At 36.5% G+C, this 22,472-nt stretch overlaps 1 protein-coding gene across 6 annotated transcripts in view; it reads right to left on the bottom strand.

Annotated features, from left to right (window-relative positions):
- Positions 1 to 1,801: 1,801 nt before the first annotated feature.
- gnaz (guanine nucleotide binding protein (G protein), alpha z polypeptide) overlaps positions 1,802 to 22,472 on the bottom strand; it is a 67,782-nt gene continuing 47,111 nt past the window's right edge. For all 6 annotated transcript variants that reach the window (XM_058788595.1, XM_058788592.1, XM_058788594.1 and 3 more), the window contains one exon: positions 1,802 to 8,935. In XM_058788595.1, the coding sequence (XP_058644578.1) occupies positions 8,591 to 8,935 (345 nt within the window). In that variant the 3' untranslated portion in view covers positions 1,802 to 8,590. The remainder of the gene's footprint in view (positions 8,936 to 22,472) is intronic.

The following is a 22,472-nucleotide window of genomic DNA, read 5'->3' as shown; positions in this document are numbered from 1 at the left end:
CAGAGTCTCACAAGAGTGAAAACTTCCCACATACCTCATTAACACCCACAATGGTGAGAGAAATATGATTTGTGTTTGTTCCCAGCAAAGCAAGTGTTGAAGACAGCTGAATACAGAAATGTCAATGTCTATCTTTTAAAGCGACATTCCTACCTGTCCTGACAGAAGAGGTTCATTTTCAGAATACACGTCCTTAAAGGGATATTTCACCCAAAAAATTAAATTCTGTCATTAATTACTCACCCTTACGTCGTCCCAAACCTGTAAGACCTTTATTCAACTTCGGAACACAAATTAAGATATTTTTCATGAAATCTGAGAGCTCTCTGATTCCTTCATAGACACCATCGCAACTGAAATGTTGAGTAAAACAGTCCATGTGACATCAGTGGCTCAACCGCAGTTTTACGAAGAATACTTTTTGTGCGCAAAGAAAACAAAAATAACGACTTAATTCAACAATTCTTCTCCTCCAAATCACGTATTCCACCATTATCGAGACTACCACAGTGCACCCGTGTTCTACATCAGCAGCACAGCGCGCATTCGTTGTTTACATGCAGAGGGACTCTCCATAATGGTGGAAGACGTGATTTGGAGTTAAATAATTGTTGAATAAAGTTTTTTATTTAATTATTTTTTTATTTGTGCACAAATTGTATTCTTGTAGCTTCTTAAAATTACGGATGAACCACTGATGTCACATGGTTTCTGGGCCTGGGAAATTTTCAGTTGCATTGCTGTCTGCGCAGGGTCAGAAAGCTCTCGGATTTCAATAAAAATATCTTAATTTGTGTTCCGAAGATGAATGAAGGTCTTACGGGTTTGGAACAGAGTTTTCATTTTTGGGTGAACTATCCCTTCAAGGTTTCACAGCGGTAAAATGTACGAAAACATTTTAAAAAGCATACATTATTCGGAAGGTTTTCTTTTCATTTTTCACCTGCTACGAATTCAACAAGTACATGTAAATCAGATTCCATGAGTAGCTACGCACTGAGTTCGCGTGCTCGCACTTACACACGCGATCAACCGAACCACAAAGGCAAAGGCCGGTGGGTGTTTATTTTCACAAATTCTCGCGATTGTGGCTAATTTTGACGAAAGACGATGCATTTGCACAACTGATAGCCTATTATTTTAAATATACAGTATGTACAAGTCACTGGTGTTTGGTGATGAGTTTTTAGCTCAAGGTCTGCGTTCAGGATTAGGACTTGGATTTCTGCAGAACAGTCAAGTTCTTCCACACTGACTGAATCCATCATTTCTTTTTGAACCTTGCCTTACACACAGAGGCATTGTCATGTTAGAACAGAAAAGGGTCCTGTCCAAACTGTTATAAATAAAATTCGGTAACACTTTATTTTGATGGTCCCTTTTGAACATTCTGTTGACACTAAGTAATGTTGCAACTACATGTCAACAAACTCTCATAAGAGTATTAGTAGACTGTCTGCTTCATATCTGCTAACTCTTTATTGTGTTGGTCTCTCAACAGACACTCTACTGACTGTAAGTAACTTTGCAACTGCATGTCAACTTATTCCAACCCTAACCCTACCAGTCTACTAATACTCTACTAACACTCTAATTAGAGTTGGTAGAAATGTAGGTGCAATGTTACTTATAGTCAACAGAATGTGTTAAAGGGACCATCAAAATAAAGTGAAACCTAAAATTCTAATAATAAAATTAGATGCACACAATTCCCTATACAGCATATATAGGCCTATAAATAATAAATAAATAAATATAAATATGTCCTCTTCAGACTTTCTCCAAAGGATGGAGTTGAAGGTCAGTTTGAAACAGTCCTGTATTCTCAATTTATTCTTAATCAAAGCAGATTTGTAAATATTTATAGACATTTTTTTTCTGATGGTGTAGATACATAATGAGTTGTACAGTGTAGTCAGGAAAAACATTAGTGATAAAATGGAGGAGGTGGCACCCACACATGATAGAATAGCTCTGAGTATCTTGAACAGATTAATTCAAAATGCTTCCTTGGTACATAAACCTTTATTTTGTCAGTTCTGTAGGCTGTTTCGTCCTGGTACTCTAGAATTAGTGGCGTGATAAACAATGGGCTGTGTTAGTAATGACAACAATAAAGGGTCATCCAGGGTTTGGCCACTAATTGCTCCATTATGCGAGATCATTCCAGCCTCTCTTTCTCCCTCATCTTCTCTTCCGTCCATCTCTCCCTCTCACAGTTCTTTTTACTACAAACCCTCTGCAGACATAAATCAATTGAAGAATAATTTAATTGCACAATTAATTAGCATGTTGATTGCCATGGTGCAATGCACCATAAATAAAAGCAGCGTTGAGCTTCTACTGTTGCTTGAGTGGACTGAATTGAGACAAAATGAGAAGACATTTCCTAGAATCTGATGTCCAGGGACAATTACGCAGGAAGAAACAATTTCCTCATGGATTACATGCTATGCATCAGCCTGCGGCATATGCCATTGAATTACAGTGTCAGCAGTCAATACATGCGTGCAAATTATTTATCATGGAGGCAATGCATATGGCCACTTAGCTGCCCCAAGTTATTGCTTTTAAAATTTAATGTGGCTGATAATGCGGTTGATGCTGTGAAAACATGCATATTGGAATGTGTATCGGTGACCATATTTAAGTTGTCTTGCATTAGTGGTCAATCGAGCAAATAATATCAGAGAATATATTTCCAAGTGCAGACAGTATACTGTATTTATGCCATGTTATAACAGTATTAAATGCTGTTACTGTAAAGTATATAGGCAAAAAAGTTTGGATTCATAAACCACATCAGTTTTTACTATTACTGTACATAACTATTAACTAATTATAGGAGCATTCTTACATATAAATGGTGTATTTCAACCAACAGGATTCAACTATTCACATAGTAGTGCCATATAATATAAATCAAAAGAAAACAAATTAAAAAATATATTTTGCACAAAGTAAATGAAGCCCGTTTTTAGGGCCATTAAAGCTTTTGCATTATTTTCATAACATATTTTCCTCAGTTCCCATCACTGTAATGTGTATAGAACCTTTTTTTTTTTATTCCTATTTTTCTTAATGTTGTTACAGCAATATGGCTTGTTTTCAGCATGTTACAGTAAAAAAATCATATATAATCTATTTTGCATAAGAGTTGTGAAAATTCTGAAATTTGACCCTGGACCACAAAACCAGTCATAAGGGTCAATTTTTTGAAATTGAGATTTATGCATCATTTGAAAGTTGAATAAATAAGCTTTGATCTATGGTTTGTTAGGATAGGACAATATTTGGCCGAGATACAAGTATTTGAAAATCTGGAATCTGAGGGTGCAAAAAAAAAAAAAGGTCACACTTTATATTAGGTGGCCTTAACTACTATTTATTTACATAAAAAAATAAGTACTATGTACTTATTGTGGTCATATTGTATTGCAAAACTCTTTTGCTGCTATTGAGGTGGGATACGGGTAAGGTTAGGGACAGGTTTGGTGGTATGGGTAGGTTTAAAGGTGGGTTAAGGTGTAAGAGATGGGTCAACAGTGTAATCATAAATGTAATTACAGAAATTAATTACAGATGTAATTACATATAGGTATTTTTAAAAATATAAGTACAATGTAAAAACATGTATGTACACAATAAGCGCATTGTATCAAATTATTAATTTAAATGTAAGCACATAGTAGTTAAGGCCACCTAATATAAAGTGGGACCAAAAAAAATACAAAATAAAAATATTGAGAAAATTGCCTTTAAAGTCACCCAAATGAAGTCCTTAGCAATACATATTACTAATCAAAAATTAAGTTTTGATATGTTTACGGAAGGAAATTTACAAAATATCTTCATGGAACATGCTCTGATTTTTGGCATAAAAGAAAAATATAACCATCACTTCTGTCCATAACCTATAATAAAACTTCCTCCAGTGAAAAAGTCCATCCCCTGTTGTCCTCTCACATTAAAATACATAGACATATTATTTTACAACTGTTTTGGATTGTTTTCACTTGTAAATGGTCCTCTACTGATTCAGATTAGATGACTTCTTCACTGGAGAAAACAATATTATGGATATATGACTCGTATTTTAGCCAGAAGTAATGTAATTATTGTGATGTTTTTATCAGCTGTTTGGACTCTCATTCTGGTGGGACCCATTCACTGCAAAGGATCCATTGGTTTCCAATGAAGGAACAAGCTCATCTACATCTTGAATGGCCTGAGGGTAAGTTAGTTTTTGGGGGTTAACTATTCCTTTAACGCTCTTAAAAATAAGCATATGTTTCTTTAAATTTGATTTTCGGGTGACAATTTTGTGGTTGTTAATGCCTATATAAACATTTGAATAAATATAAAATATTATTATTACACATTACTGTTGGACTGTATAATGCCTGTATATGTGGAAAAAGTGTCAAACACAAGCAATTATGGGTAACTAAGTTTATGAAGAGTTACTGAAGCCTCACTCACCCCAACACAAGAAACAAACCTGCAGCACAAACAACATTTGCATAATTCTTTTTATTCACTATTATTGTTCTTTTAAACTTTATTATTTGTTTCTTCGTTTCTTTTTCTTTTTTTTTTTTTTTTGGTGGACATCCTGTAAAATCAATCCTGAAGCCCTTATTTGGGTTTGTTGTACATCGTCATAGCTGAACAGAAGGAGGACTGGAGCGGAATGGACCCCTTTAATCTGTCAATCAGCCTTACATCTTAAAAAGTGATTTAGTTTTTGTTTTTTTTCATTGTCTCACAAAGTGTACCTCACATAGTATTTACACATACAGTGGACAACGTCCACTCAAAATGATACCAGAATAGAAAGATTCTGCTTTTTTTTATAGATTTTCTTTTCTCTCTTTTTCCGATTTAGTTAAAATTCGAGGAGTAAATCCTCTTTTAATGTTTTCGTTCTGAGTTTAGATTGCGCCGGATGTAAAATGAAAAAAAAAAAAAAAAACTCTTTTCAATAAATACCTTGCAGGAAACAACTGTACAGTCGTACACAGTGTTTGACTTTGATATATTTTTGGAGCATGTTAGTAAAACTAAAAATATAAGAAAGCAAATCAAACTATAATTTATCAAAAACCCAAAGTAACAAATCCATGCATATTTAATGTTACAATATATATATACTTTTTTGTCCATAAAAACCGAAAAGTGACATGATTGACGGGCCTTTTTTTATTTACATTGATATTGGCACTGTTTATTTTTTTCTCTGAATCTGGAATGAACGTTATGAAACACTTAATGCTCACGTCAGTGTAACACTCTCATGGAAAGAAGGATGCCTGCTCTAAAAACTCTGGATTACATCCTATTTTAGGCAAAGGGAAAACAGAATAAAAAGAAACAAGAAAATAAACTGATTCCTAGGGGTCAGACAGCCAAAAATAAACTACAGTGTGAATGTGAGTAAAAAAGCCATTTGACTCCATATTCAGACAGTGGCAGTTTTCACCTTTGGAGCAAAACCAAATGACATCATTATTTTTTGTTGTTTTTCTTTCTCTCGGGATACTTTTAACCTCTCATTTACAATTGTATTTTCATATAAACCCTTTATATCATCTCCGAAAGCAGCATTACTTAAATCAGGCAAATCAAAGACCCTATAAAGAAAGACAAAACTTAAAGGAACAGTTCACCTAGATTACAATTTTATCATCTACTCACCCTCATGTCACTTTAAAGCTGTCTTTATTTCTTCTGTGGAATGCAAAAAGAGATGTTTAACAGAATGTTCACGCTGCTCTTTTCCACTCTATGACAGTGCATGGCGACCAATGGCTGTTAAGTGCCAGAAATGTCAAAAAGTACTATAGTAGCAGTCCATATAATCTATATTACAAATTTATTACGAAGTCATACAATAGATTTGTGTGAGAAAAACATTCAAATTTAAGTCGTTACTCACTGATAATTTCTCAAATCTCAATCATGTTCAAGATGTGCCATGACAGATTTGACTTGTGTTAACCAATTGCAATGCACAAATTGTGCATACAGCTTTAAGACTTTAATATTTAAGACTTAATAATATTGTTGAGAGACATTGGGCTGGACTGTTTTGACACTAAGAAACCAACTAGAAACCATTCCATTCAAGCAGAAACTGTTGTTAAAATAACTTTTTTTTTTTTCCCCCACAGATCTTTAGTAACAAATTTTCAATATTTTGCACATTTAAAATAAACTTCTAAATGTCTGTTCAGTAGTTCATATCTAACAGACAACACAATTTTACAGTGTGGTACCTCAAATGAAGTGATAAAAAGCCATTTTTCTACCAAATCATATGTAATATCTAATTCACTTAAAGGGGCCATAGAATGCATTGATACAATATTTTAAATTGTTCTCTGATATCTACATAGAAGGTATGTGGCTTAGGTAAGGGCAAAAAATCTGAAACGGGTTTACATGTGCATTTACAACCTAGGATTTCTCCCTGGAATGAAATGGTTTGTTATTGGCTTATTTGGAAGGGTCATGAATAATGAGCTCTGCTCTGATTGGCTGTTTCTCAGTGTGGCTCAATGTTGAGCTCTGCTCTGATTGGCATTTTCTATGCGGCTCATTTCAGTAGCTCACAGCAGGAAGGAAACACAGGGAGGAAAATATATATTTGAATACTTTTTCTCACAGTTATATTGTCGGGGAGCCGCTATTAATACGCGGGGCATTGAACTATCGGTCGATCATGTTATAGTTTTACTTTCGCTTTCGAGATTCGCGATCGTATGAGCTCTGTTTATACTATGGAGCGGCAGTTACCACACATTTTACAAGATCAGATGCTTTTAAGTGGTGCTCAGGATCTGTAAATCATTCGCCATCATCCTCAGTCATCTCTCCTTACTCTGTTTATGTGGTAAGTGAAATCTTATGTACTGTAATGCAACAGACTACTGCTAACAAGCTAACCCTGTCCCTTTAGTGGCTCGCGTTATTTTATTAGAACGCGTTATTTGCTTTCCGTGCCTTTCTGAATACAGACACCAACCCATCCCTGCACATCACATCCCCTGCACAGCCTGGAACATAACATTTACTTCCATGATCTGCCATTTTCGCTGTTGTCCTCGCTTGTTTCTTTACAATACCTGCAGAACTTCTGATGATTCGGCTGGCGGCTAGCGTAGAACATGGGCGGGTAGACGTTATGCAAATGTTGGGGGCGTAGTGATCCCGACTTTTACATCACAGTCGGTGTTATGTTCTGATTCGCCTGTTTTTCAGTGGTCTTTTTTATTCACGAGATTTACATAAGAAGGAGGAAACAATGGTGTTTGAGGCTCACGGTATGTCATTTCCATGTACAGAACTGTTATTATTTAACTATGCCAAGGTAAATACAGTTTTCCATTCTATGGCACCTTTAACTTATACCGCAAAGGTTTTCTTTTCTCAACATTTTTATTTTTACATTTTGTAAATTAATGATAGGGTTGCAAAGAGGTGGAAATTTTCCATCAAATTTCTGGAAATTTTCAAAAAAGTTTCCAAAATTTTCCTAAAGACCTGGGACAGTCTTGCACACTTACTTCCTGTGACATGCACTCACTCTCCAGTGGCCAAGACCACGAGTTTGGGTATTGGGACAGACCCAAAAACTAATTTTTTTTCTTCCCTTGAGAAAAGACTGCACTTAATTTTTTTGAATGCGCTTTTCAAATTTTAAAAGTGTATTTTTAAATAAACTATACTTGCAGATAATATAATATTAATGAAATAAAAGGCCACTTAAGTGTACTTAAAGAGAGTAGACTTTCACGACTCTTTTTCTTAACACACTTAAGTACTGTACACTTTTAAAATGTGAACTTATAAAAATAATAATAATATCAAATTAAATGTTTTAATCCACATTTTAAATCATATCATTTTAATCATCTTCTGCCGTGGTTCAACTGTAATATGTATAAATTCACCAGTTGTGATGCACCAAATTTGAACATGTGCATATCGGTTTAAAAGATATTCCTTAATAATAAGTGCACAAGTCAAATTTTAAGTTACGTTTATGGTGATTTTGTCATTTTCACCTTTCACTGTCATTGTATGTCTGCTAAACATCTCCTTTTCCACGGAAGAAAGAATGTCATACAAGTTTGGAATGACATGAGCAAATGAGCACATTTTCGGGTGAGCTATCCCTTTCATGGACATTAAGGAATTCCTGCTGTTTGTCAGGGAGGAGAGGAGCGGGGAGATCTGTTTCCAGTGTTTCCATGTCAAACATGTGCTTGACACTTGATCCCGAAGTCCGTTGTGTGTGAAGAAACGTAACGATGGTGTATGTGTGTGTGTGTCTACATACTCGTATGTTCAGTGCAAACACATTTATACCAACTTTGTAAAATCCTCTTTGACCTTTAAATTTTTGACATTGATAAATCTAGCAGGATGGCAGCATGTAGCCCTTTCCTCTGGGCCTCAATTGAGTTTCCTGTTTCAACAAGCGTTTTTGAGGGCACTCAGATCCATCGACAGGCGGGCCTCGTCGTTCGCCAGGGTTTTTTTTCCGTTTGACTCGCCCGCCGCCCCTCTCCCCCATCCCCTCGTCCTAGCACAGCCCAATGTACTTGAGATTGTTTTGGATGATCACGTCCGTCACCGCGTCAAACACAAACTGGATGTTGCTGGTGTCAGTGGCGCAAGTGAAGTGCGAGTAGATTTCCTTGGTCTCCTTGTTGCGGTTGAGGTCCTCAAACTGCCTTTGCACGTACACGGCCGCCTCCTCGTAGGTGTTTTGCCCCTTGTAGTCGGCGAAGCAGACCGTCAGCGGAATACGCTTGATCTTCTCGGCCAGCAGGTCCTTCTTGTTGAGGAAGAGGATGAGCGAGGTATTGGTGAACCAGTTGTTGTTGCAGATGGAATCGAACAAACGCAGGCTCTCCGCCATACGGCTCTGTGTGGAAACAAAAGGCATGAAATGGTTAGTTGAAGCGCTAACAAAAAGGGATCTGGCTCCCTCGAGAGGAAAACCTCTGGAGTTGATGAAATCAGTGGCCTTTAACCTTGAAGAGAGCAAACAGGGTAACGTAGTATTACATTCCCAGAGACGCTCTAGATCTAGACGATGGGCTGAATGTCAGTGGAGATGACCCAGTGTGAGGACAACAAATCACTACAAACTGGGACATTCATTGTTGTGGCAACAGGGGACAATGTGCTTTAGCTCCCACAAACTCACCATTTACTATTGCGTACTCAGGCTTATGAATTTGAACAAGCCTCTAAACCTAAGTATTAAAATTCTCATCTCTCACGGTTTGTGCTACATGAATGATACCTCTGATTGTGCGGCTTGTTGAGGGAAAAGTGTGTTATTACTTTCTAAGCCATCAGAACTACAATTTTCCCTTGGCAGGCAATAAAATGGGTCAAAAATAGTTGACGTGCAGTGGAAGAGGAAGCTCATAGAGACATTGGGTTGGACTCTTTTGATGGGGAGCAAACATTTAGCAATGTTTCTTCAGATGGCATAAAAATGTTGTAACCTTTGCAAGTGGATTCATGAATCTGTGAATCATTTGTTTCTTCTCTTGTGAAAAAGAAGTGTACTTAATGTGCACCACCTAGTTCAAACGGTACTTGTAGATAATTTTAATATGAATAATATTGCTGAAATAAAAGTCCATTTAAGTGTAGTTAATAAGAGTACAGTTACTTAACACAGTTAATACACTACTTCTACATGTACTTTGTAATAATGTCAAATATTTTTTTAAATACATTTTAAGTAATTTAAGTACACTTAATTTGATGTGTTGACTAAGCACATGTAAAGTACATGATTTTATTTTTAACTGTATGTGTTATTCCATATTACATTTAAAGTGAATATATTTTAACTACACTAAATTACAACTTCATCATGACAATTGTGTAATTACAAATATATTTAAATAAATGACATACAAATTTCAATAGAAATGACATTAATGTATATTCAAGTTTACCGTATATTTCGTTAATACATTTGGTAGTACATTTGAACTATATTTCAAAGACAAAATAAATAATTATGAAGTTACATATAAAGATGTACTAAAGTCAATACCTAAGTGGGTCAAAAAAGTGTAGCTTATTGCATTTAATGTAAATTTGAACTATAATACATTTGCATTTAATTGCAATTAACATGCAAAAATGTCCAAAAACGATTTCATTTTTACTCATGTATTTTCTTTTACAGTATTATTTATTTTTATTTTATTTGTTCTTCAGGGTTTCGAAGCCTTTTTTCCATTTTAACATTGTTTTGGCATAATACTTTGACTATAACTTGAAAGATGACACATATCCTGATATACCTTATCTAAAATGCAGGATGATTAGCTGACCAGAGAACATCCTTTCTGTAAACACTGAGTATGGCTCAATCATCAGTCAATATTTAGTTAGATAAACCAGACCATAACAGGACCCACTGCAAATAATTGTCCCTTTCTGCAAAGAATAAATGGCATAATAACTTTCTAAACATCTAAAACAAAAATAAGATTAAAAGCCGAACACGTCAAAATCCCTAAGAGAAACAACAAGCAAAAGCAGCTCACAGAATCATGTCGATTTCATTAAGCATCATATGGCCAAGCAAGGTTATTAACCTCTATTTCTCTAGCCCCGCTGAGTTCCCTATCTAATTCAATTAGTCACCTGCCCATGTTCAATTACCTTGCTGTGTTTGCCAGGGTAATGCCCATAAAACAAAGGCAGAGGACAGGATGTAAATAACACCCGTGAAATGCCATTTTGCTGGCGACGTCAGCTGAGCCTTTTACGATACCATCATCCGTCCAAGTAATGTGTTTGAATTCCCAAAAAAAGCGCTTTCTGCAAATATTTCAATGGTTATAGTGTTTACTAAACATAATTTACTACATAATCTAGTTTAGCTGCATAGGTAAGAAGTCTATAAGACGGCACATCAAGTCACAGGATATATACATGATAAGCACTAAGCAGAGTTATTGATTATTCGATATATAGTGTGCAGCGTTTACCACATTTTGTGTAAGTGGTTTGTGTGCTCCCCTCCCACAGCGTGAGCTGCAATGGCTGCAGGCACGTGGTTGGGACGAGCAGCTTGTGACCGAGGGAGGAATCTGATATGAAGACTGGGCCGCTGTTTGAAAGGTTACACAAAACATCATCGTGCTTTAAGCAAATCACAAGATCATCTATGAGAGTGAGAGTGGGTTTCACAGAGACATGAATAAAATCAGTGAAGTATGTGAAAATTATGAAGGAAGAGTTGGAAAGACCTCATCACTGAGGCTCTTTCAGAATATTAGTCTCCTTCTTTTGTCTTAGTGCAGCACCAAGGTTATTCCTGCTGGTCCTGGAGCTACATTCCCATCGACCAATCAGATGCAAGGGTTAGGTTTAAGATTTGAGGTTTAACGTTTAATTTATGTCAAGGATCATCAAATATGACAATTCCCTTGTGATGGACCTCTTTCCTAGAGCATAAAGACAGCTACATATTTTCATGTATAAATACTCATTTATAACATACACTGAATAAAAATGGTGTTGAAACACTGATTTCTAGTAAAAAAAAAAAAGTTCTCAATTTTTCACAAATATTTACAAAGAAACAGCGACTACTGTAACATATTGAATAAAACTTGAAATTTTATAGAAGGACTGAAATAATTCATTGTAAAATGTACTTCAATACTTTGTTTTATTTAAAACTTAAATGATAGATAGATCAACTGCGCTTTTCACAGTAAATTTCAATAAAATCAATTCTTATGGTTAAAAACTTGACTGTAAATAAAATAACTGATTAACCGGCCAATTTCAGTCTTAAAATATCATAATAAAATTACTGTGTTAAACATATTTCGTTAACATTTACAAAATACATTTTGAATAAATGATCTGGCAACACTTTACTTAAAGCCTTTATGTATAATGCATTATAAAAGCAGTTTTAATGCATTAATTATCCCTTGTAATGCACCTTATAATGCATTGTGCAATCTCATGAATAATTGCAACCACAGTTAATACATTATAACTCTTATCAATTCATTGTTGCACTATGCATTTTAAGTTTGGTTATAATTATTTCCAACAAGATATAATGTATTACAATGCACATTATGAATAATTTGAATGCATTATACCTTTTGATAACTCATATGCATTATACATAAAGGCTTTGTAAAGTGTTACCAAATATTAAAGAGGTCATATGACGATGCTAAAAATAACATTATTTTGTGTGTTTGGTGTAATACAATGTGTTTACACGGTTTAAGGTTTAAATAAGACATTATTTTCCACATACTGTACATTATTGTTGCTACTCTCTGCCCTGCCTTTCTGAAATGCGTAGATTTTTACAAAGCTTATTGTTCTGAAAAGCGAGGTGTTCTCTGATTGGCCAGCTAACCAGTGCATTGTGATTGGCCAAATACCTCAAGCGTGTGACGAAATGTTAAGCCCCTCACCATATTTGGAAACACACTGCATCTCCATGACATGGCGGTGGTGGCAGCAACAATACTACAGCGAGAATAAAAGTTAAGCCTTCTTTCTTTGCGTAAACATTTGGGCGGTGTTATTCAAATCTTCCCACACAGTGATGTAGATTTGTGGGGCGTGTTTTAATGAGGCGTTTTAGGAAGGCTTTGACGAGTCTTAACTTCCATAAAGAATATATCTTTGGTTTTGAGACTTTAGTCTTTGCAACTTTACGGATCTTATATATGCACAAACAGCTTGTAACACTCCAAAGTCAAAGGAAAACTTAATTGCATCATATGACCTCTTTAATAATATTTGAACTAAAAGCACACCGTTGAGGAATATGGGCTGTTTCATATATATATATAATGGAGCAATCCTCCATGACATTCAAAGGTAATCTTTGAAAAATGGTGCACACACATTTGATTATTTGGGGAAAAACTCTCTCGTAAACTCACAAACATTTATCCATAACATCTAGCCAGCTGCCAGATTGCGAGAGGCTGCGATTTTCACTGAGGCTCGAGTGTGCACTCATATTCCTACAGAGAGAGGCCCTCCAATGGCCTTGAATTGGGCTTTTTGAAATCAGGTCACACCATTAGCCAAATGTCCCTGCAGATCTTAAGGTGTCCATTAACCAATCATGCAGCCCAGGGGACGGGGTGGAAGTGTTTTTGTTGAAGCTAAGGGTGTTTCCAACTACAGCCTTCTCCAGAGCTAAGTGTGGGAGAGATAGAAGGAGATGTGAGAGAGAGAAAAAGAAAGAGAAAAGGAGGCAGGAAGCCAGCGGGAGGGGCTGCCCCGCTGAGACACACCGCACAGCGTGACGCCTGGCCTCTCCCTGCGCACTCCAGACACAAGCCTTCATTAGGCTTAAATATTAATAAGGAGGTTCAACAGTGTATTAATGCTTTGTTTCCTGTAAATAAGAACTGTTGGATTGAGACGTCTCGCTCTAGAAAATCCATTTCATTGAAGCTGGGTGAAAACGACTCTTGTCTAGTCTTCTAATAGCCCTAGCAGCAATAAGAAAGAGCTGTAAAGTACATTTACACCATACCTGCCCATAATTGCCATGCTTTGTGTCTCGCATTTGTCTCTCGTTCTCTTTATTTCGCCCTGCTTACATTATCTTTGTTGAAGATAAGAGCATTATGCAAAGATTATCTGTATTTGAACTTAGAAACTCTCCTAGTTATTGCTTCTTTTCATTAAATTATTATAGGAACTGCAATCCAGGCTGATTAGAAAAACGTGGCTGGCACAACATTTCTGCAAAATGATATTACATTGCTTGTTGTACGCTTTGCAACTATTTCATAGCGAAATGTCCAGTGAGTGGAGCTAAACACCCATTCAGTTTTATCCAAAACAGATGAATGAGAATCTATCAATGTTTTATTACTTTGGTTGTTGTATGCATCACAGCAGTCTGGAAATTAAATTTTGGTGAGTGGCACGAAAAGTTAATTCTCTAACACGTTTGAAAATAACATACCACCTACACTAAACCTAACCATACCGTGTTAACAAATGAAACACAAGATTAAAACCCACTTGCAGAAGCAACCATGCCATTTTAGCTCAAGTCTTGAAATCTTTTATTGCGATTCGTTTCATGGGACTTGAGTACTTCGCTTTGCAAGTGCAATGCTGTACCAGGTGAGCTGACGAGCAAGTTTACTATATCAGAAAAGCCATATATTTGGAGCTGGTTAGGCAATGCAAATGTAAAAATGTATTAGTTTATAAATTGTGCACTAAGGAAAAGTGTGTGGTAAATGAGTTTTGCAAAACTGTAGGTAGAAGCATGTTTTTAGAAGCATGTTAACGTCAGGGTTGCCAAGTCAAATTTAGCTATTTTTAAACTGCTGCCATGGGTTAATTTTTTTTTTTTTTCCCTGAGACTGTTTATGATTACTACAGTATAGCAAATTATATATTGCTCAAGAAGAAACTCTTTATAACACATAACAGTGATTGTAAAATGTGTATTTTAGGTATACTTAGAGATTTTAGGATATTTTTGATTGATTTGCCATTGGGCTAGTTTTGTAACACAGGCCTGGCAATCCTTGTTAGCATTTTCATAACATATTGATGAAAATTGCAGGAAGCATAGAGCTGACTCTCAAGCTATTGTTTGTCTCAATACTCTCACAATCTGGTTGACAAATTTAAATGTTCACAATTGCTTTGATACGAGTCAGTTCAGCTAATGTAGTTAATATGGTTAGCTTCAAAGCTTCACTGAATGCAGGGAGGCTAAGCTGCCCGAGTTGCTATGGATTTTTTTTTCATTGACATCCATGTTTATCAGTAATTGAAACATATGAGTCAGTGTCTGTCTAGCTCCTTGGCATCCCTCAATATTACTGGCAATGACTGCAGTATAATGCATTATTATGTATCAAAATACAAATTTAGAATGATTTCTTTTTTTCATTTTCAGAAAAAAATGTCAGAGGTGCTTGTTTGTCCTGCCATGATGCTACTGTATTTTGTATTGAGGATGCCTGGATGTTGCTAATGGTTGCTAATGTGATCTGAGCGTTTGTTAGGATGTTGCTACAGTATCTTGCTAGGGTGTGGCTGCTATGTGGTTGCTGGTGTAAGTAGTGTAAGGTATCTTTTTTTTTAAATCGTCATTCACAGTCATATTTTCAAAATTGAATTATCCTTCATATCTGTAGCACAATTAATGCAGGACAAGTTACAAGTTAAAGTCTTGTTTAGAGACTGTTCTACACACCCATGAATGTCTACTACGCTATGAAAGCAATCCAGTCGAATGCATTTTCTGTAGTGCGGTGTAGATTACTTAAAAACTGTAGTCTGTTACTAATTCCATATTACATGACAAAAATTGTAGTTAGTAACATAATCTGTTTACATAACTCATTTTTCATCACTTGTAGATAACTTTTGACTTAAGCATTGATATAAATGTAACATATTGACATAAAAATATTGCAGGGGGATTAATGAAAATAAATCGTTTTAAAATAACAACAATCAAAATACTCACAAAAAAACATGATAATTGTGATAATAGTGATAATTCAAATAAAAATAAATGTGTTCACCAGTAATTGATGCAATGTTGAAATGTTGAGAAAACACTTCTTACAAAGATGTAATTTTGTAAATCCAGTGCAAATTCTGTGTGGCCTCTCAATTTTTTTTGTAATTCTAGCCACCTGACAAGTGACTGGTTTTATGTGAATGTCCACAAAATTGGAAGACTTTCTGAATGTAGATAAATGAAATTTAAAATAAAATGTATTGCTATTGTGTGAATAATTTGTAATCATGTAATCAATAAAAAGTAACTGTAGTCTGATTACAAGGATTTTAACATGTAGCTAATATAGTCCAATTATGAGTACCTACAGTAATCTTTGGAATCTGATTACGTAGCCCAGATTACATGTAATCAGTTACTGCTGAGCTCTTGTTTTCGACTAACTCTGGATGTGGTCGAAAGCAGACCCTGTTTATACCTGTATTTAGTGTTGTCTACTTGTGATCGGATCAACAAAAATGTATCTTAACACAAGATTTAAACAGGGCCTTACTTAATTCTAAGGAATTTAGAAGATATTTTGAAGAATGTTGGGAACCAAACAACCCTTTATTTTTCATTCTATGGACAAAAAACCCAGAGACATAAGTAAGAATATATTATTTTGTGTACAATAGAAGAAAGCAAGTCATACAGATTTGGAACGACATGAGTGTGAATAAATGATTACATAATTTAAAATTTTCAGTCTAGTCAAAAAATCAGACCAAAAAAAAAAAAGAAAAGAAAAGAAAAGAAATAAATTAATGTGCTTCAATGGCTCATGTCAGTCATAAAGTGGGAGATGGCAGAAGTCCTCATCAGTGAACTTCCTCAAAGCCAAATATATCCTTCCATGTTGCCCAAGCATCCCTCCCATAATGACCCAGTTCTTGAGTGCCTCTACAACTCCTCCCAGCCAACTGGCACCAGAGCTGCATTGCTTCAACCAACTATTGCGCAATGCAGTTCTTCGCGCTATCCTTCTCCGCACAAGGACACGTTCTCCGCCGCTTGCAAGAGCGCACTACTATCCTCTCTCCGGTTGCCGAGCACTATGTAAACCCCCCCCAACCCCCTCCTCCTGGTCACAGCTCATTGTCAACAGCCCAGGATTAGGAGCGTTTGACTGCTCTGTTGCTTGGCAACAGTTGCCATGGAAACCTTTTTTAAGGGAGGGTTGGGTCAAAAAAAGGAACCTGGAAAGGGATGTTGAAGGGGGAAAAGAAGATAAAATGTGTTGTGCCACAAAATTGACAACTGTTGCTTGAAGTCCCCAGCAGAATTAGATGATTGCGGATCGCAGCTGAAAAGATAGATTTGTGGCAGTGAATTACTGGAAAGCTTTTGTACCAGATGTGCGGGAATAAGCTTTCCTTTAATGTGGGACTACAGAAGAGAGGACGTTTCTAATTCAAATCTGTTGAATTTTAGCTAATTCAATTGTTCAATTGATTTCATTAGGTAAAACAATTACTAAAAATAGGGTTGATGCATGGTGAAAATCATAATAGGTGGGACTGGTAACACTTTAGTTTAGGGACTAGTTGCTTATTAGCATGCATATTTCTAATATATTGGCTGTTCATTCATACTTATAAAGCACACATTAAAGGGATGAGTGAGCTATGAAATGAAATGTCAACTTCGGAACACAAATTGATGAATTCTGAGAGCTTTCGGACCCTACATAGACAGCAACGCAACTACCAGAATATACAGACAATGAAATAAGAAAGATTGATGTCCTACTTTAGAACACTGGCTTCTGCATCAGCAGCACCTCACGCATGCATCGTTGTAATTTCGTGTACATGCGGCGAAGACTAACACGGAAAAGAAGAAAATGTTGAATAAAGTTATTTTTGTTTTCTTTACACACAAGAAAGTATTCTCGTAGCTTCATAAAATTAAGGTTTGAACCAGTGATGTCACATGGACTATTTTAACAATGTCCTTACTACCTTTCTGGGCCTTGAATGTGGTAGTTGTGGATGTTGTCTATGCTGGGTCAGAAAGCTCTCGGATTTCATCAAAAATATCTTAATTTGTGTTCCAAAGATGAACGAAGGTCTTACGGGTTTGGAACGACATGAGGGTGAGTAATTAATGACAGAATTTTCATTTTTCAGTGAACTAACTGTTTAATGCCTAATTCTGTACAATGCTAATTCTGGAAATGTTGGGACGTTTTTTTTTAAATTCGAATAAAATGAAAACTAAAAGACTTTCAAATCACATGAGCCAATATTTTATTCACAATAGAACATAGAGAACATAACAAATGATTAAACAGAGAAATTTTACACTTTTATCCACTAAATGAGCTCATTTCAAATTTGATGCCTGCTACAGGTCTCAGAAAAGTTGGCACGGGGGCAACAAAAGGCTGAAAAAGCAAGAAATTTTGAAAAGATTCAGCTGGGCGAACATCTAGCAACTAATTAAGTTAATTGACATCAGGTCTATAACATGATTAGATATAAAAGGGATGTTTTAAAGAGGCAGAGTCTCTCAGAAGTAAAGATGGGCAGAGGCTCTCCAGTCTGTGAAAGAGTGCGTAAAAAGACTTTTAAAACAACGCTCCTCAACGTCAAATCAACGCTTTGCAAATCTCATTATCTACAGTGCATAAGATCATCAAAAGATTCAGAGAAACTGGAGAAATCTCTGTGCGTAAGGGACAGGGCCAAAGACCTTTGTTGGACGCCTGTGGTCTTTGGGCCCTCAGACGACACTGCATGACTCTGCATTCATCCCATCCAAAGTGCACACACACCTGGGGAGCAGTTGGGGGTTCGGTGCCTTGCTCAAGGGCACCTCAGTCATGGTATTGAGGGTGGAGAGAGCGCTGGACATTCACTTCCCCCACCGACAATCCGTGCCGGACCTGAAACTCAAACCCACAACCTTTGGGTTACGAGTCCGACTCTCTAACCATTAGGCCATGACTGCCCTACTGCCCCCTCCAACTATTATCTGGGGAAGGTACTGAGTGTTTGCGGTGTTCTGGAAAAACCTTGCCTTGAAAAATCAAACATGTTTCATGTGTTTTTGTTTTTGTTGTTGTTTTTAATTATATAGAGGTTTTAGTGAACAATGAGACCTGGGTTCAAATTATTATATGATTTTAATTAATATATTTGTCTTTGAAAGACGTCTTAATGTTGAAAACAGCTGTGTGGCTGATTATGTTTGTGGAAACTGAAATCTGTTTTTTTTTTTTGTAATCTTTTGTAATGTTATGTCTTTACTGTCTTTACTGTCAATTCAAATCAAATCTTACTGACCCCAATGCAATGAGATACTCAAAAACTTGGGATGCAAACAACAGCCAAAGACACCCTTCTGTGAACAACGTGTTCGAAAAATGAGGGTTTTGCCATGCAAATTGTCTAACAGCTATGAAACAGAACACTGTTAGCATGCTAATTAAAGCCTAAAATTGCAATTATTTTCTTAAAAAAAAATAAAAATCTAGATGAACCAGTTGACCTTACTTCATGACTATTCAGCAATTGTGACTCATTTATTTGTTCCATTCAAAATCCACTTGGCTCAAAAATCTGTTTGAGTGAGCATGACGCTTCTGCCTGTAGCTGTATACTGGCTTAGTATGCTGTGAAAACTGCTGTTCGTTTAACCAAGCATTTTAATAGAGTCCTGTTTTCCTATATAATGACTGTGTTCAAAAGTCCTATATACAGTAGTGGTTGTCTAGACACATTACTGCAGCACAAAAGCTTTTAGTGTCACTTGCCCGACCCTGTCATCTTAGTCAACATTGTCTATTTAACACACAAGTCACCAAGATTTCCTCTTATTAACTACATTCTTTGGAGCATCGTCATTCAATTTCTCTTCTAATGCTCGTGTCTCTCCCTATGGCAGACAGTCCATTCAGACAGACTTTCTCAAGACCATGAAGCATTGCTTTAAACCCTTCTCTGCCACTCTGACTCAATCATTCGGTGACCGCACTGATCCCTTTTGCCTCAACCGATGCGTGCGAGTGAGTGAATGCGCAGAGTGTCATTTCACAAATTCTGCTCCATACTGGCAGAACCAGAGCAGATTGGCAGCACGCAAGCGGCAGCACATGTGGGCCAGTTCAGAGATGAGTGCTTATTGAGTAATCTAATTCAGAGGCTCACCCCAGACCCTGGAGCTCAAACACACGCTCATCTAGCTGTTAGCGTATGTTTGTGAAACTCGTGAGGCCCTGTGTAGCCCAGATTTTCCATGAGCCTTTCCTGAATGGTCAAGGAGAACAAAAAAATAAATAGCACAGCAACAACATCTTTCTTACGAACATGGAAAAAAAAACTGATGTGTCATATTTTTCCACTGTATCTATTAAAATCAACATTACATGACCTTAGCAAGCTGTTTTACTTATGTAATATAACACATTTCTGAAATAGGATATTCAAGATATTCAATTCAGGTGTCCCCAGAATGTGCCTGTTAAGTTTCAGCTCAAAATACCCCACAGATCATTTATTATATCATTTTGAATATGCCTGTTTTGAGTGAAGGCAGAAACAGGCTATTTTCGTGCATGTCTCTTTAAATGCAAATGAGCTGCTGTTCCCCGCCCCCTTTTCTAGAATAGGGCTGTGCCTTTACAGCTCGTACTTTGGATACTCTGCTAAAAACATCTGTTTGTTTTTATTATCATGTCTATGGTGCTGAAATCATGCATTTTAAACCATATTAGTTTAAACTTCTGATATACGGTTTCCTGAGAGCACACATCTGAAGCACACGCACAGAAAGCAGCTGTCACACGGCATGCAAGTACTAAACTAAGTTCTCTTTCATCTCTTATTGTGCTTAAACTGTCAAATACACACAAGTGTATGTTAAAAACACACATACGTTACAAAAACAAAAACTGTAATGTCTGAGAAGGTAAACAGCTGGGAAAGAAATCACATGTTTATATTAGATCAGTGTATGAAGTGACAGCAGCATTGTATACAGTACCTATACTATGCTGTTAATATAACACAAACGATAAAATAAAAACCAGAAATTCACTCACTCCTCTCAGTGTTAATTTTGGCAGGCATTTTTTTATTTATTCTTAGTCTTTATCTTGAGATGAAAATGCTTAATAGTCTTAGTCACATTTTAGTAATTTGAGTCTTTCATAGTTTTAGTCTAGTTTTAGTCGACGAAAAGTCATTGCATTTTTGTCAACTTTTAGTCATTACATTTAGTCAAACTGCAGTTAACCGCATTTATTTTGGTAGCTATTTTATATGTAGACTTCAAACAAAAATAGTCATTAATTCTTCTCTCTTTATACCAAATCAATTAAGTTTATGAGAAATTTGAATCAAGGATTGAATTTGGAAAAACTGGAATACATTTTCATTTTTTGATAGAGATACAAATTAAACAAATTTTTCAGATACAGTAGGTTTACTTAACACGTATACATTTATTTAACATCTTTTGTTGGTTAACATTGATGACACAGATAGGGATTTAATTAGGAATGCTGTCCCTTTAAAACGGAAGGAATGCATGTAATACTGACACACATTTAGTTTTCACCCACCTGTTTACGTTCACTTAAGCCATAACCGACTGTTTTTACGTGAGATCCTCTACACGATAGACATTTGGACTGCTTTGTGTGTATTTGAGCACTGAGAACTGAGAACTGATCGTGTGCTGTATGAGAACTGAAGAAGTGGAGCGTGCGCGAGAGAGAGCGCTTCTATCAGCCTTCACTAACTTTAAGTTAATAGACAACGAATTGTGACGCCCAGGAAAAACGGGACGTCTGGTCACTCTATCCCTAACCCTTCAGGTGCTGACGCCATTGTTTCAGATCGCTAGTTCGTGTTTTGGTAGCCTATCCATCCACTGCGGCTGCCATACTGAAACTAGATATGCAAGCGCACCTCATTCGACTGTAATCCAATGACAGGGACGCACATTTTGAAAGACAGTTAACTTAGCCTATAGGATGTATTTTGAATGTCCAGTAGTCCTCAAATAACATTCTAGTCCCGTCTCGTCTTGTTAACGAAGACGCGGCATAAATTTCGTCATAGAAAAAAGGTTTGTTAACGAATATTTTTCGTTGTTGTCTTTGTTGGCGAAATTAACACTGACTGCTCTGGACTGAATAATGTCTATAGCTGTAATAAGAGGACATTTCTTACTTGAACGCTGCTTTTAAATGCTCTAGCATGAAGATAAACATGGTGGACTGTGTGCGGCTCACTCAGAGTGGTGTCTCTGCTAATACGGCAGTGTCCGTCAACAGTCCTGGGCGGGGCTTGTAAAATGTGATGTCACATTTTACGGATTCTGTGGACAACTTGTTCTGAGACACTGCTAATGATTAATGGGGATTTTTTTGAAAAAGGAGCAGATGGATTTTTATCATCATAGGGTGGTTGTGTACACACAGTGCCAAGGCACATTTATGTTCAAACAACATGTAAAAGTGAATTTTGCATAATAGGTGCCCTTTAAAAAATTAATTGAATTTGAATCTACCATGACAATCAGCAACGCACCTTGTAAACATGTGCTAATAAATCATATTCGAAGGTGACCTCAAGTAATCTCTGACTGCTGCAACGGTTCTCAACCAGATAAGATGGAAAACCACTGGAGGAGGACCAATATATTCTCTTTTCACCATTCCCCTAGTGAGATGCTAACTCCTTCCTTCAGTTTCCTCACTTCCCTTTCAGCTTGTTACTTTCTTTTTCTTTCAAACTTTATAGCAGAAGACACACAAAACTTTGTCTGACCCCCATCACATCAGCGATTTTCCCCAGTGCTAAATCTGATAATTCTCACGGGTACACCCTGACACCTTGCACTGTGAACTCAATTATCACTCTTGTACACCCCTCCC

The sequence above is a fragment of the Onychostoma macrolepis genome, chromosome 10 (assembly GCF_012432095.1).
Source record: "Onychostoma macrolepis isolate SWU-2019 chromosome 10, ASM1243209v1, whole genome shotgun sequence".
Taxonomy (NCBI): domain Eukaryota; kingdom Metazoa; phylum Chordata; class Actinopteri; order Cypriniformes; family Cyprinidae; genus Onychostoma; species Onychostoma macrolepis.
The sequence above is the reverse complement of the archived record's forward strand: the minus strand, read 5'-3'. Positions and strand labels throughout refer to the sequence as shown.